The sequence below is a fragment of the Dermacentor albipictus genome, chromosome 4 (genome assembly GCF_038994185.2).
Source record: "Dermacentor albipictus isolate Rhodes 1998 colony chromosome 4, USDA_Dalb.pri_finalv2, whole genome shotgun sequence".
In the NCBI taxonomy this organism is placed as follows: Eukaryota; Metazoa; Arthropoda; class Arachnida; order Ixodida; family Ixodidae; genus Dermacentor; species Dermacentor albipictus.
The window spans coordinates 93,251,416-93,268,188 of NC_091824.1; the positions used below are offsets into that span (position 1 = coordinate 93,251,416).

Consider the following 16,773-nt stretch of genomic DNA (forward strand, 5'->3'; position numbering starts at 1 on the left):
AAAGATTACAACACGCACCTTCCTTTCCTTCATTGTCGTCAATCACCATGACATCATCCTTTTCATCTCCGCTTTTGGCCGCAGAGTCTTTTGTGCTTGGTGAAGCTGGTGGCAAAAGAACAGAAAGAAAATAAACTCAGCTACTTCCCATCTGCACAAGTTTGTCGCTCTACCATGAAGAGGATAAATGCGCAGAATCTACAATGTGCTACCATTCATTGATACAACTGAAATGTTGTACAGGGGAGCACCTATTGTGCCAAATTCCGTATGCTGACATGACAGTGGCACATGTGCTTACACCCCAGCAAAAAGTTTGAATACACAAACCTCTTCTATAGTCGCAATGACTTAATTGTATGAGGAACAACTTTAAAGAATGTATGATGGTATCTGCACCAGCTGATAACTACAGGTGCTGTCGACGATTATATGGACTGCAAGAACTGCACATTAATCTCCGGGCCACACAACCCATGTCTAGTGTGTCAGTTTTAGTGTGTCCTTACTTGATCCCAGGCATGGCTAAATCACATTCCAGGTGAAGGCAACCAGGGAAAAAAACATAGTTTAGTGCCGTTCGCCAATTCTTGGCGGATTGCATCGCGCGCACGCGGCAACGTTGCTGTTCTCGCGGGGCAAGCTCCACACAAACACGACATCGCCGGAGCACGCGCACATGATAATGATCTTTATGGCGAGGCCGTATTCCTGTTCACTTTTGCCTGCTGCAACGCTACTGCTGCACATCTCGCACTTGACAAATGACATCAGTGCATTCAGAGCTCTACTGACAATAGCGAAGCCTGTCTCGGTGTCAAATGGTGTGGCCACAATGGCATCGGCGCGAGTGAAGAAATTCAACTTCACTTCCACTTTGTTGCTGGCGTTGAAGCAAGGACGAAGTTTTTTTCAGCATTCATCTCCCTCTACAGCAAATCTGCACGCTGCAACATTACAGTGTAACGCCAAATGCAGCCGCTGTCTGGAACGCTCTCACGCGTTGGTGAGCTGGCTAGGCCTACTTCAGCATCATTCGTGGCTTTGGCAGCACTGCGTTTGGCGGCAGACTATTATCTATGTTCTCAGAAGGCATGAAATTCTTTTGAAAGATTTAAGCTGATCGCTTCTTTTTGCCGAAGTTGTGCCTCGTGGTGAACTTCCCCGGTGGATCAGACATTGTGTCACAAGTCTATGAGACGCGCCGTCACGTCTCCTGCGGAATGGAGCAGACAGGAACTTTGCATAGACAACCACAGCACGCGTTTCAGGTCACACGCACTAGTCGATGAATGAGATCGCGTGTTTGGAGTTTATTCTTCCTGGATTTTAACGTGATCAGTGAGCCAGCGGAGTCACTTTTGCCGGCAAATTGAAGAAGACTCCTCTTTCCAACGAGATCAAGATAGCTGCAATCGCGCACGTAGGGAAAGAGCTATGCACCGTGATAAAGAGGTTTTTGCGCGGAATTCAGCTCCCAGTGATGTTATAAATCGATATTGCGGGCAATATACTCTTCTGTGAGATGTGAAACTTGGTGAATTAAAGGAACAGTAGCTGTAGATATCGAAAATTTTGTTTTCAAGGAAATTTATTCTTTTTGCGATTTTTTGCCTCTGGCGTGATGCCCTAATGGTGCATGCCGTGAAATATTGCGGCGTGCAGGCACACAGCGAGCAAGGGCACCCTGGCCAACACTCGCTTCCCGGTAACGGCAGGAAATGGAACTTCAAGGAGCAAGCTGGCGCCAGGATGGCAGGACTGGTGCCGGACCATCATGGAGGCGGGTGCTCACTGAGACCGTCGAAGGTGAGGGAGTAACCGAGAGAATTGAGAGGGAGGGCAAGGGGAGTGTACCGTATTTATATGATTGTAAGTCGACCACTTTTTTTTTATTTGAAAATCTGAAGTGGGGGGTCGACTTACAATCGAAACCAAAACATGGCATTGCCAAAAAAGTGAGACCAACGGGAGTTACAATTTTATGCTTGCTCTATGGCCCTCCCCGTAGCTTTTCGCTATCCCACGTGTTTGTTGGCTTTTGGAAACAGTTGAAATTTCAACATTTTTGAGAGTTTTACAGTGCACACAACACTCATGAGGGGGTGTCGATAGTTGATGGAAGCGCCGCCGTTCCATTCGTGGTGGCACCCTCAGAACGGCGGCGCTTGCGGGGAGTATCGGTAGTTCATGGAAGAGCAGATACCACTTGTGAGTTTCTTTTTGCCTGTTGCACTTATCTTTATAGTTTGACAAAAGGCATTGGTTTGACACGTTCCACTTGACTGCCGGCTACATGCTACTTGTATGCTTCCGCAGTCATCATGAGTGCTCCAGACGCACTAATCATTCGGCACTCGTTCACAGCAGCGTTCAAGAGGGCTGCCATCCTTTACACCAAAGAAACAAATCACTGCGCGGCGGGCCGCAAGTTCGATGTTTCCGAATAGGTTGTGCGAAAATGGCGACTGCAGCGAAGCAAAATTTTCACCTGTGACGGCAAGTGAGGAATTTCCTACGTGCCGAAGTCTAGACGTTTTTCGGAGCTGTAGGCTAAGCTTGTGGCGTACGTCGCTCAAATGCGCGATCAGTCCCTGCCAGTGCAGCGCGACATGGTCATAAAACGAACCCGGATCTTTGCCTTTTGAGGGCCGGCTTCGCCGTGAGTACAAGTGGCTGGTGGCAGAAGACTGCGAAATTACGCCCACCGGACCTGTCAAAAGAGCGTTCCTGACGGCTGCGTGTAGTTGGGTGCATTCGGCGTGGGCTGCTGTTCCACAAGATGTCGTGGTGTGGTCGTTTGCCAAATGCGAAATTTTGCGGGATGATGATGCACCGTGGGACCGTAGCAATGACGATGGCAGCACTAGTGAAGACGAGTAGTCCGGTGACCATGTCAGCTACTAATAAATTTTTGTTATCGAATGTGCCCTCGGGTATGCTCTCTTTTTCCCTGTCACGCGATATGGGGGGGGGGGAGTCGACTTACATTTGAGTCGACTTACAATCGTGTAGATACGGTAGTTGCGAGGAAGTGCGGGAGGGAGGCAGATTTGCTTTCCTGCCAGCTTGCTGGATGGTGCTAATTACCTCTGCCACCTACTTCTACTGAGGCAGCGGAGTTGCTGAGGCCGGATTGGGCCTCCACTACTGCTTCCCTCTGCATGCTCGCGTGATTTTTCCGTTGTCTGATGACAGATCGGCGCTGTGTTTATGTTCTTCAATCCACGTTCTCAACGCGAGTCGTGCCTAATCCAGATAATGAAGTCATTGTCACTGATCATAATCATGTTGGTGTGCTCCCCTTCTGTTACGGCATCGCCGCATTCTAAAGACGAGGAGGATGAGGTACTGGGTGTCGCCTTGCATCCTTGTATTCAAGGTCTGTCTTGTCGTACAGAATCGGATATGGCGCACTGTCTCCAACAACCTTTTCATTGGAATGTCAGTTTGGATGCAACATTGAAAAAAAGAAAAAGAAACAGCGCAAAAGAGAGCTGACACAAGCAGACGATAGTGCGAAACAAGCAGTCTGACTGAACAAGACACGACTATGAATAGAGTGGTCGAGCGGGTCCACATGATACCAGTTTCCTGTGCGTACGTCACTGTAGGGGCCACTCTTATTGGTCGCCTCCGCTCACGGCTCACTTGCTGCCACTGCGAGCCATGAAAAATCGGCCCAGGACTAATCCCTCCCATGGCGTGCATTTTGCCACTAGTGTGGCTGGGGCACTGCGGCACGACGCAGAAACAGCAACCTTGCTTTTTGAGAGAGGGTGACATTTTTCCTGCAAGTGGCATTGAAGGGTCTCTCCTAAGCCTTTCCTCTACGGCAGGGTCAGAGCAATGCTGGTTGGAGGCGCCGCCGCATGATTTGGCGCGCTGCTGAGAACATAGTTGGAGCGCGGATGTTCGAATAAACAGTCACAAATGCTTGCCTGTTTGAATTACCGGGCGTTTTCGCCCATTGGAATACACATAACTTTGACGGGACCACGGCATTAGTTCGAATAAACCAGATGTTTGAATTAAGCGTGTCTGAATTAACGAGATTCGACTGTATTGATGCCTTTCACACTATGAATATAGTTGGTTTTTACAGACAATGAACTCTGCGCTTTTGTCTTGCTGTCAACAGATGCGCATGTGGCCCAACTATAGAATACTCCTGAATGTGGAAATGATAGTGCAACTAAAACACAGCCAGAACACAAACCTTTGGGTTTCTCAGCTGATGCTTTGGGCTTTACAACCTTCTTTGTGACCACAGTTTTCTTCACAGGAGCTTTGGTCTTGGCCTGACTCGCTGCACTTCCAGCTGCAGTTGAGGTTTCGGCAGGCTTGCCATCTTTGCGAGCAGCGGCAGCAGCAGCAGCACGTGCCTTGGCCTGGTTGTTTTTGGCTTCCGACCTCTTCAATGCACCACCAGGCTCATACTTGGTCTAAGGCAAAGATGCATACACCCATAAATTGGGAGCCTAGCGGGTCATCACTGTTCTAAATAAGGTCACTGGATTGCTTTTGCCAAGTAGCATAAAGTGCCACCTCTGCCATGCCCACTCCTCGAAATGCAGCTATAGTTGGTGACAACAAAAGAATGCAGTCGCAAATGTACCATTGTCCAATTCAAAGAATTTGCACAGATGCTTCAGCCAATTGTATTCACTCATTTTTGTGGCATCGCAACAGAGGCGAGCTTATTTCAGTCTCTTGGGAATTATGTTTCAGAGCAAAGACGTACAAAGGGCAGGTGTAAGGTGGTTTTATGCACCTCCAGAGCTTAAAGTGAATGCTTAGGCTGTCAACGATTATATCACTGCCTGCAATTTTCTTCTTGGTTCCGAGTCAGAATGACAAGGTTTGTAACCAACTGATAACAGCTGCTATCAGACCCCGTTTCTCAGCCAGCCAATTTTGCTTTGTTTCTACTGTGCTCTGTCATGTTTTGCTTTTTACGCTACCAGGCTATAGCTATCACGAGGCCAGATTTTTCCAACACTTTTCATTGTTTATTATGTTGATCACCTTTTGACACTGCTTTGCACACACCATTGCACTCTCTCTTTTGTTTGACTGGCTTCTCAATCCCAACCATGATGACTTCACAATTTGTATCTGCACCATGTCATACACTCCTATGTTACATATTATTCACATGAATGGTTGACGTTGGCACAGTAAAGTGCTAAGCTAACAAACAATCTTTGCTACTCTCTCCCATTTGTAAACTAAGAATGTGCTTAAAAAAAGGAAGAATGACGATTAAATAATCTGAAACAAATAATAATAAGCGAGAGGCATGTGTGTGGCCTCATGAAGGCTTCTAAAATGGTCTAGCTTTAAGCAATATGACATACTTTTTCCACAGAAATGGTCTTGCCATGAAGCTCCGTGCTGTGCAAGTGTTGGACACACTTGGTTGCTTCATCCACGGTACCCATGGTGATGAACCCGTAGCAACGTGCACCTGGAGTCCTCGCATTGGTAACAATTTTTGCTGCCACCACCTGCCATTAGGAAAGTTAGAATCAAACCATTGTACAATGCTATCCATACTTGCTCTGCTTAATTATTCCTCTCATGTAGTATAGTGAGCAGTGTACAGTTCAGCCCACTTATAACGATAGCAAGAATGAAAAATCCAATCGTTATAACTGATCATTGCTGCATCTGAACTGCCATTAAAAAAAAAAAAAAAAACGGCTGCGGAACATATTTTCATAGCTCCGACACCTGATTTGCCACTTACAATGAAAAATTGCCGTTGTAGAAAGTAGGCTGTGAAAAATGAAATGTTAATTTATACCTCTAACCAGCGTGTCAAACGTTAGGCACGCTGAAATAGAAATCTGCACTTGCTTTCGCAGAAGTTTCAGGTTCATGACCGCAGTGTGCATCGTGTCCAGCGGCTGCGTGAACACTGGCGGCTATAATTAATGTGCATGAAATCGGCGAGTGACTATCGACGACAGTGCACTTTGCGTGAACGTTGGGGTCGGTGTCAAAGGCGAACCACTGTCAACCTCGTCGTCACTGCTGCTGCTGTCATCGCCTCCGTCGCATAACGCCGCCGTCTACGTTGCAACGATCACCTCGTCGGAGATTCTTCACAGAACAAGGCAGCGCTATCTGCACTCAGAAACTCCTTCATCGAAGCACCGCCTATTTTTATCGTGCGTAGCGACGTGATCCCAGAGTTAGTTTCATGTGGGGGGGGGGGGGTTCGCCCTGGCACACAAAGTCCGCCGTTTCCGTTTATCGGCATGATCCCTGCTTCTAGCCTTCATGATCGTGGCGGCGCTCATGATTTTCAGAATCGTCAATATCGTCCATTGCACGAGCTCGTACTTTGAGTCTTGCGAAATTTGCAGCTTTGCCCCAAGCGACACAGCTTTCTGCTCTGTCGGCGCACCAACCACTGCTTCCACAGCGCATTTCCGCGCTTGCCAAGGGAGATTGTAGAAAGCGAGTGCAGTTTTTTTTTGTCTCTGGACGCTCGCCAGCAACGCGGACGCAAAGCAGCTGGCCCCATCTTGTGGGACGCTGCACCAACTTGCGATGCTCTCCATGGCTTTCACAATTGGCGCACCGGCAGGACGCACTGCTGGGTAGTGGCGGCAAATGCAAACTTGCACAGGCCAACTTTTTGCCCCGCCTCGGTGAAGAGGAACTTAGCAACACAAATTTGACGATTGTTCTGCATAGAAAACGCTGCCCAAGAGGAAGAATTTAGATTATTATATCCGATATGCGGTGAATAACATATTGTTTTATAAATATTTTTTTCTCATAGCCCTAATGCATAAGTTGAACCACTGAAGTCGACTCATAGCTATAACCAATATATCGTTATATGTGGTATTGTTATAAGTGGACTGCACTGTAGATACTAAAAGGATTACTCGCCCAACCAGAAGCACTTTGATTGTTTAAACAACCTGCAGCTCGAATTTTTTTTTTTTCAACACCAACGCACGCCCTGACAGTTTCTGCAATGCACTTCTTGCCCGTTTGATATGAAACAAAACTAGGTGGCCTGGATGACTTATGTAACAAAGAGCTCATGACAGAATCTGTTTGGTGCGTGCAGACTGTTTGGTATGTCTTGGAAGAGTCGTTCACGTAGCATTTGACAGCATTCGATAGATGGTAAGCGTGATCATCATTAGCTAGACTTGGCACACAACATACCACTGTGGCAAGTTCAGGGTGCAATCATTATGCGGGAAAGAAAAAAAATCTAATTTTGATGACCAAATTCAGGGGTGCTATCATTACGCTAGTGCAATCATTATGCAAGTAAATATGGTATCCTCTTTTTACTCTTATGTCATCGTCTTGAATACTTAGCTTTTCCTACTATGAATGCCTGCCAACTTATCAGCTTTGTGAGGTTCTAAATATCATCAAGTTAGCTTGCTTCGCTACCACCCCCATGCTGTATGTCTCCTTGCCACCTCAAATACATTATTCCAGACCCAACACAGCAAGTGAAGCGCTCATAACTCGACCAGCAGATGTGCAAGGCCTTGTATTTTTTGCTGACCAGCCAGTGAAAAGGTTCCATTCAACCGTTCAAACAAATCCACCAATACTAACCAGTCATCACATTTAATGCTTCATCACGACAATAAGGAAGCAATCAAAAAGAACTGCGATGCAGGAAAGGGCAAACCGTTTTGCAGAGCCCCTTATAACAATTTTAGCTGCAAAATAGTGAACACCATTTTTCAATGTGATAGCATTTCACTTATTTTTGTAACCACAGCAGTCTAATCATAGGTTACCATAACGTAAAAAATTAGGTGCTTCCTTGCCTTGCCATGTTTGCTGAAGATTGCTTTGAGATCGGCCGCTCGTGTTGTCGATGACAAGTTGCTCACCCAGACATTTCGTCCACTCGAGGCAGGCGCAACCACCTTCTTTGCATCTCCTAGAAGCAGCAGGTATGCAGGCAAGCTCATTCAATGCACTGTACAGCAGCTTGAGTGCATGGGCAAGTGCCTAGAGACGCTTACCCTTGGCAGTCTTAGCAGTCTTTGAGGTGGCCTTCCCCACAGCACTAATGGGAATTCAGAAACAAAGAAGATGAATGCATTTGAAAGCCATTTCAGCACTCAAAGTTAAGTAAAACACATCACTGAAACATGAAAAATGTTAGAATCTGTTTCTGGGCAGATCAGGCAGCAAGGAACCTAGTAGCGATTGTTCTCCAACAAGATCTTCCAATTAGTGTTGCTGTCTGGTCTCATGCTGCAGGATCCAGAGGTAGTTTTCAAGGGACGCAGGGCAAAGCTTGGCTTCTTGAAGTTGTCCGAGGAAAGCTTGCAGAGGTCCATAAAAGTTTGCCGATGTGCAGTCTTTTTCCAGAACAGGATCTTCACAGCACGATATCTTTGGCTAGCAGTGGCTGGAAACTTCCGAGTTCTCGACTAAACACCAGTAAAATAAGGCAAATTAACGTCCCCAGATCCTCCAATTAAGGTTACTTGCTGCAGAATTGTTTCCGCTATTTTAATGTTAAACACGCACTGGTCTACAAACCTCACATTTAGCTGACAACGATTAGAGCTAATAATGACGTAGCAATCCCAAACTGATAGCATAGAGGTACAATTTGCAATTGAAAATACTGCAGCAGTCTTCCCACCATGGCAAGAACCCTTTGGCAGTCAATGACCCTGGCTTGCTTGAATGCTGGCATAAAGGACGCAATCTTGACTGATGCTGCTCTTCTTGATGAATGGCCACCACTAGAACAGGATGCATCTTGATTTTGCTCGCAGAGCACCGCGTGGAAGTGAACAGAAGGCGTAGCGAGCTTACTCCCTGCGCTGCAGAAACCCGTTGGGAAGTGAGCAGAATGCTCAGACAGAAGCTGGTGAGGGCGAGACAAAAAAATGCTGTGGACTGTACAGACCACATGCCGAGGACACTGCATTTCATCTTCTGGTAAGCCTTAAATTAAAACAGAGTTCACGCTGCCCTGTAGGGACCCGACCAGACGGAACGCCTGTTGGCATTACGACGACAGCAAAATGCTCCATCCGGGACAATCGCGCAGTGCAAATGCCATTCACCGCCAGGTTCCAGTGCCTTGCCCGTACCCTTTTGTTTATTTCGCCCTATGGCTCGCGGACCTGATGACTAGGGCAGTGGCTGTGACCATAACAGAAGGTGCAACGCAGTCCACGTCTATGAGTCCCACCAGCAGTGTGCCTTCCCCAGATGGTAAAAGCATACCTTTTTTTTTTCTTTTAAGGAGTGTTATACGCACGCACGTCAAGACCAACCTCTTTGCAGTGGCAGCCTTAGCAGGGGTGGTGCTGCTGTTGCTAGTAGCTGATGACGGTGCGGTTCCAGTGCCGTTGGCAGTCGGTGGCGTGGTGGTGGCATCTTCTTTCTTGCGCTTCTCTGTGCCGCTGTCTCCCCCTTGCCCTCCTTCTTGGTCCTCCTTTGGTGGAGAGTCGGTGACGGCTGAGGAGGCCTTGTCCTGCTCCTTTGCAGGGGTTGCCTTGGCGCCCTTCTTCTTCGTGGTGCCAGTGGTGGTGCTGGCCGCCTCTGCCGGCGAGGCGGCCGCTGCAGAGCCGCTGCCGTTGTCGTCTTCCTGTTGGGAGGCTTCATCTGCAGGAAGGAAGGCAAGGGAGGAAAAGGGATGCAGCAGCAGCAACAGCCTTGCCTGCCGCCTCTTGCACGCCGCAAGACGGCTGGTGGCCCATGGTCAGCTAGCCAGGCATACGCTACCAACTGCGCCGCCAGCTCGAGGCAGGGCCGTTCTTGAAGACTGCTCGACCGAAGACACACACGCTACAGCGTCACAACATCAGTGGCATCAAGCGGAAGCCGCCCCCCTCCCCCCTTTGTAGCATAGTGCCTGCCTTTCCTCTCCCCCATCCATAACAAAAGGGCCGTGCACACAAAGTGGCAGGGAAGAAGCGTAACAGCTGAACCTGCACATCCACCTCGGCCATGTTACTTCATGCTGGCACCCAACCAAATTCCTTCCACCAAGTTCCCCCATTTGTTTTCTAATTTCATTTTTTTTTGACAAAAATTAAGAAATAACAGCAATGGTCTTGCTACAGCCTGGTACTCTCGACGCTACATGCAGTTTTCTCAGCTCCCAGCCGGTGACGCGTAGCTGTGCGAAGGGACTGCAGTGCAACATGTCTCCAGTGAGTGCGCACCAAAGGTAGCCATGTAGGTGCACAGGCCCAAGACTGCCTGCAGAGCTGGCCTCCTTGGTAGCTAAACCTTCAAAAACAAAGTGCGACGCCACTCTTCAAAGAAACAGTGCTACCCTCCACCAGGTGCACAGTTGACCAATGCCAGAGGGTACTACTTCGATGCCTCGTTGAGAGCCTCTATGGTGAAGTGCTTCTTCCAGGACAAATGCAAGATGAACGCCTGCTGCCACACCCAGGTCTGATGAAGGTTGGTGCTGCTGGCTGGTAGAATGGGCTTGGCTGGCGAGTGACTTGGCATTTTGGACAATGCTTCAAAACAAAAGAGAAAACAAGCATACCCCTATGAAGGATGATGCCTTACCTTTTGATTTGTCAAAGTTCTCGTCCTGAAACAAACCAAAATTTGTCATTAAAAAATTCACAAATCAAACTGTATATGCTATCTTATCACCTTAAAGGGGACTTGGCAACAATAACTAGACACATGCAAAGAAACATGTAATCCATAGCACACACCTCTTCATTTAGCAGCTTCTCTTCATCTTCAATGGACAGCTGCAGAGCATCAGCGTCCATTGCCTCGGAACTGCCCTCCTAAAATAAGAAAACAAAACTTCAACGAACCTAACCTTAAGATATTTTAAACAGAACATATTTCAATGGCTATGATGCACAATGTATATCTACTTCAAGTTAACTCATTTATAGTAGGCGTAAGAAACACAAGCAGCATCCAATTTGTCACAAGACATTCATTCACAATGTTGATTCTGAAGTTAGCAGCAAAACCAAGAAATAATTTCCAATCTATTTGTTTTGCCACCTAATCACACACAGACATTTTACATTACTGAATATTTTTTGGCACTGCTAAACTTTCCCATCAAAGGGCCTATCAGCACCCAAATGCTTGGTGACAAGTGCAAGCGCCTCGCGAAATTCAGGTATCCTTACTCTACTGCCATTGTGTTAAAGGCTAACAACAAAATTTATGAACGGCCAGTAAACTTTGAGTGCTCTGAAATTTGCTAATATTTTCACTAGGGCTTAGAGGGCTTTAGTCTTCATTTAACGGGGAAAAGTAGTAGAGAAATCTGATGATATATCATGATACTAGTAACAGACATGAAAAATGAAATTATTTGGCAGTGGCGTGTTTCATAATGTAGCAAACAAATATCAATCTCGTACAAAAAATCATCGGCATGCAGTTGTAACTCCTGCATAAAGTACATATTCATGCATTTCAAATTGGCAACACGCGTCATTATGCAACTCTACATGGTAGCAGGCAGCGAACTACCACAACCATTAAGTAGCCTTAAAACTAATATTCTCATGCAGTAGAACCAACTACTAATAACGTCCACAGCATGGTTACACATACCTTTTCACCTTCTGCTTCTTCTGCTTCATCAACTGTCTGAGGCTCAGATTCAACTTCAGGTGCCTTTTCTGTGTGAACAAAGTGAACATGTTTGAGCAAATGCACACAGCCACACTTCGCATGCACATACTGTGTGCAGTTCTTTTGCAAGCATTACTGATGACAACTTTTCTAACCCCACTGGATCTATCTTTTTATCAACAGTTCTGATCAAAAAGTCAACTATTATTTGGAAGAACACAAACATTAGAAAACATTAGGCAGTCCAAACGCAGCTTATTAAATGCAAATATTTTTTTTTACTTCCGAGGCACTGTGTATGCATAGACTTCACATACACAAATTATACTTTGCTGGTCATTACCGAAAAGCTTTCAACATGCCACTCAATGCAGTGTGTTTTTACCTTTAAGAGCAAAACTACAGTTCATTATCACTAAAACAGCAGTGGCTTCCCTGCTTCCCCACAGCTTCCCTGCTTTACATGCTAGATGTGCCTCAACCTGCAACACTGTACTCGCAGGCGTCATTAATAATTAACTACATCTTGCTGAAATTTATTTCTGGATTATTCTATGAACAGTGTGCCACTGACATCTACAATCAATGCAAAAAGCAGGCAAGGTAGGCTCTGCATGTCTGAAGCATTCAAAAGAGCACATAAAATTAATGGACATGCTTTAGTCATGCAAGCAGGATGCACATAAAATAGCAAGCTGAGGAATTCATGTAAAATTCCTCGCTATCTACTAAAACCATTGCTGCAGCGGATATTAGCACTCTACCAACATCTGATATGGGCAAACCTTTGGTACACCTATAACAGCTAACTTTATTAACCCTTTAAGTGCCGGAAAAAAAACTGCCTAACGCGTTCAGATATTAATTTTCTTAATGCACACCATAGTTGACGACGAAATCATATTCACTGTGTGTTTGTAACACAGAAAACATTGCGATCACTGTCAATGCTTTCATGCAGAAGCAAACCATCTATGGAGCTTGACACAATCAAATGAAAGCTGCGCTTACGCGATGGGTGCGGCAACATATGACTCGCAGCCACCATTTAAATAAAATCTCTACTGGGCAAACCAAGTCCGTATGCTCCCTAGTTCCCAAGAGGAAACTCGCCAGAACATCAAAAGGCAGCGGACCAGCCCACTACTGACCCTCGGAGCACCCAAACATATGGACGAGACAGACTCATTCTTGGCACTAATTCAAAAAAAAAGAAAGAAAGAAAAGAAAAGAAGATTCGCGCACGGCACTTGAAGGGTTAAAGCTGTGCCTTCAAAGTGTAATAAAGAGAAAGAAATGACACCCTACCTACATCTGTTTTCTCATTACCTGCAAGAAAGAAAGAATATGGTATGCGTGTGTGAAACAAGAGTGTCAATTAGAACTGAATATTAGCTCATCTACACATCTTCATGCAATGCATGACGGGGCCTCAGCATTTGTGAAATGAGTGGCCAATTTGAAGAGGCCTCTGCAACACTTCAGGCCCATTTTTTTGCTCTACCTTTGATTAGCATATCAAAGAACAAAGGGAACTGTGATACTGACACAACCAAGTTACCAGTTGCAGAAACCTCAAAATACCAAGCAAAATGAAGGTATTCATCATCAGCAGCAGCGCCGGATAGCCAAAGAGCGTCTACACTATGTAAAGAAAGTTGGTCGCCATGGTTGTCAAGCCTGATGGCTACGGGGCTATGACATCACTTCTATATATACAACAGCTTCCGCTTCTAGAAAACTGCCATAGGCGCACCATGTGTTTGCAACATTGACGCGTCATTGCCTGACTGCCATGGTCGCAATATCTTTCGCATGGCTATCATCATCAGCAGCAGCACCCGATAACCACATAGTGTCTACACTACGTAAAGAAAGTTCGTCACCGTGGTTGCCAAGCCTCATGGCTATGACATCACTTCTATATATACAAAGGCTTCCGCTTCTACAAAACAGCTGTAGGTGTGCCATGTGCTTGCAACATTGATGCGCCATTTACCGTATTTACTCGCGTAATGAACCCACCTTTTTTCCAGATAAGTTGACATAAATTTGGGGGGAGGGTTCATTACGCGGGGAAAAAAAATTTAGATATTTTTTAGGTCGAAATTTCATGTCACAATGAAGATAGGAAAATCGCAATCCCAACCTTACCTTTATAGTAAAAACATGTACGCGATGAATGTGAATTAAAAATTCATTTTTATTTTCATGCTGCTGGCTGCTTATGGTCTGTCTCACTCGGGCTCGCTATCTGAATCCACGCTTCCACTCATATCGCTTGCGACTTCGTCGGCGTCGTCGTCTTCCCACAGCGCGTCGTCTTCACTGCCGTCGAGGCTGTTGGAGATGCCAGTCTTTTTGAAGCTGCGGACGACCATCTCGCTGGGAATCACACTCCATGCTTCTAGAATCCATCGACAGAGCATGTCGATGGTGGGCCTTCTAATCTTACCTGCGGGAGTCAGGTCGTGGTTTCCCGCGGCCATCCACTCTGTATAGAGCCGGCGCACGTTGTCCTTAAAGGGCTTATTAATGGAAACATCAAGGGGCTGCAGCACTGATGTCAAGCCACCTGGGATGATAGCGAGGTCCGTGCGTAACTCGCTCATTCGGCAGCGGACATTTTTTTCCAGATGGCCGCGGAAGCTGTCCATAACAAGCAGCGATGGCAGGAGAAGAGCCCCGGGCCGCCGTCCCCAGACTGTTTTCAGCCAGTCGGACACCAGCTCGGCCGACATCCACCCTTTCTCCTGGGCGCGAATGTGGATACCGGCAGGAAGAGTTCCCTTTGGCAGAGTCTTTCTTTTGAAGACGACGAACGGCGGCAGCTTCCTGCCGTCCGCTGTTACAGCTAACATCACGGTGCACCGCTGCTTCTCGGCGCCCGTCGTCTTAACCTGCACACTTTTCGCACCTTTCATATCGACAGTGCTGTTTCTTGGCATGTCAAAGTTTATAGGCGTCTGGCCCGCGTTCCCGATTTGCGACAGCAGGAACTTTTTGTCCTCACGGATCCGAATGACAAAGCGGTGGAAATCACGCACTTTGTCCCCACAGTCTGCCGGCAGCCGCTGGCATAACGTAGTACGCCTTCTGAGGCACAACACGTTCCGGCGCATGAAACGAGTCGTCCAACCACTGCTCGCCTTAAATTCACTCGCGGCAATGCCGTGACTTCTTGCAGTGGCCCGCGCGTGATTCTGTATCAGCTCGTGGGATACGGCACATCCTTCGTTGCGGAGCCTCTTCACATAGCTCAGAACTTCTTCCTCGACGCGAGGAAACTTGCCCTGCTTCGGCCCGCGAAAGGCCCGGCGATCTTTCTTCGTCGCTCTGAGTTCCTCTTGTTGATTCCTCCAGTAGCGCACACGCACGGGGTCTACACTAAAATGCCGTCCAGCCACGCGATTGCCATGCTCCAAAGCATGCTCCACGACTTTGAGCTTAAAACCGGCCGTGTAGCTAGCGTTACGCCCCATCGCACAACGCGCAGAAAATGCACAGCACGCACGAAATAATGCAAAGGTCGTAGCGAAGCACTTAAACAGCAACAAAATAGGACTGGCAAAATGGCGACCGACGCTGTCCAAGTGCGTTGTCTTTACTTCGTTCTGCCGCCGCCGCGCATGCATGGCGCTATAAGCAGAGGTTTGCTTTGCATTTAATAGATGGCACTCGGCAACCTGCATCATCATCATCATCATTGTAAAAAAAAAAGAATCTAGAGAAGTTTGACAAATTGGTTCGAGAAATACAAAGAAAATAGCCGAGCGTGGTGGAAACTGCCGTCACCCCATTTCAAAGAGGACGCCCCAGTAAAGCCCTTTGCGCATCCACCAACGAATCATGCAAGGTCAATGAACGATCAACGAAAGCGTGCAGTCGACGCCCGCGTCACCCGCGTTCGCGTCGCCGGTGTTCAGCATCGTTGGCTTCAAATGATGTTTATTTTATCACTGCGCGATCAGACAATTTTATGATCGTCGAGTCGACAGCGCCGGCCAATTGAGCCGAGATAACGCGAACATGCTGAACACCGACCCTGCGGGCGGGTGCGCGTTATTTACGCGACGTAAAAAAAAAAAATTCAATTTTCGACGACAAAAGTGGGGGGTGGGTTCATTACGCGAGTAAATACGGTACTCATTGCCATGGTTGCAATATTTTGCTCGTGGCTGCGTGATAACTAGGTGGCAGTTAAAATGGCTGTAAACTAATTCTGTATTTTTTTCTTTCACAGCACTTGCAATATCATGCAAACATAAATTGCACATTACATTTTAAACTAATGGTCACGGTGCCCCACATCAGCACATCTGTTGCATGAAATCGCTATATCAGGATGGCCAACAAGCTTTCTCGGGAGTGCCATGAAGTCCTTTTAACTTATATGTACAACCATGAGCAAAAGTATACGAACTACAGGGTCAGCAAAAAAAACAAAATTTCTTTGTAATTAACATGCATAAACTGAAATTTACAAGTACAATGGAAAGTTCACAATGCCAAGTTTGGACTGCAGTCCTCTATTTCAAGTTGCATACACAGGCAGAGGGAAAAAAAATCCGCTTTATCGCACAACCCTGGCCTGCATATTTTTGCTCACAGTTATACTTCATACGTATGTGGAACTATACCCTATTTGGTCACTTTACAAAATCCATGAATATTCTTACTATCTATGCATTGTAAAGGTTTAAATACACTAATTTTATGCAATAGTTCACTTGTATAAATTTTGGAGGAAAGGTGCATACACAGTTGTGCACAATGTGGCTCTGTCTATAAACAAACCAACTAAGCTGCACAAAAAAATTTAAGCACCTACTTAAGGGGGGACGCGGGTCTTGAAATCGCGAAAAATGGTCAAAAATGGCAATTTTCAAAAATTGCGTTTTTGAAGTCTTTAATGTCCCAACTATGCCTCTACAAAATATTATGGCTCAATTCCTACTCGAAGTATAAAAAAAACGGCAATTTAGAAACGTCGGTGAGCCGAAATTGAACGCCAAGCGCGAAGATTTGCCTCATTTTCAAGCTGCCGTAGCTCCGCGCGACGCGAACCGATCGGCGCCATCTTGGTCTCGTTTGAAAGCTGGTTTCCCGCTCTCCATTCTGGCGCCCCTGGGCACGCTGTAGACCTTCGTGCAGCGGAGCGATCGGCACCCCAAG

At 46.6% G+C, this 16,773-nt stretch overlaps 1 protein-coding gene across 9 annotated transcripts in view; it reads right to left on the bottom strand.

Annotated features, from left to right (window-relative positions):
- LOC135919986 (SAFB-like transcription modulator) overlaps positions 1 to 16,773 on the bottom strand; it is a 33,596-nt gene that overhangs the window by 6,765 nt on the left and 10,058 nt on the right. For 6 of the 9 annotated variants that reach the window (XM_065454015.2, XM_065454019.2, XM_065454023.2 and 3 more), the window contains 10 exons: positions 12,907 to 12,927; positions 11,578 to 11,645; positions 10,707 to 10,784; positions 10,552 to 10,576; positions 9,297 to 9,627; positions 8,022 to 8,065; positions 7,821 to 7,936; positions 5,361 to 5,510; positions 4,220 to 4,445; positions 19 to 105 (listed from right to left, as the gene is read on the bottom strand). In XM_065454015.2, the coding sequence (XP_065310087.1) occupies positions 19 to 105; positions 4,220 to 4,445; positions 5,361 to 5,510; positions 7,821 to 7,936; positions 8,022 to 8,065; positions 9,297 to 9,627; positions 10,552 to 10,576; positions 10,707 to 10,784; positions 11,578 to 11,645; positions 12,907 to 12,927 (1,146 nt within the window). The remainder of the gene's footprint in view (positions 1 to 18; positions 106 to 4,219; positions 4,446 to 5,360; positions 5,511 to 7,820; positions 7,937 to 8,021; positions 8,066 to 9,296; positions 9,628 to 10,551; positions 10,577 to 10,706; positions 10,785 to 11,577; positions 11,646 to 12,906; positions 12,928 to 16,773) is intronic. The other 3 variants (XM_065454020.2, XM_065454024.2, XM_065454022.2) reach the window with 1 other exon arrangement.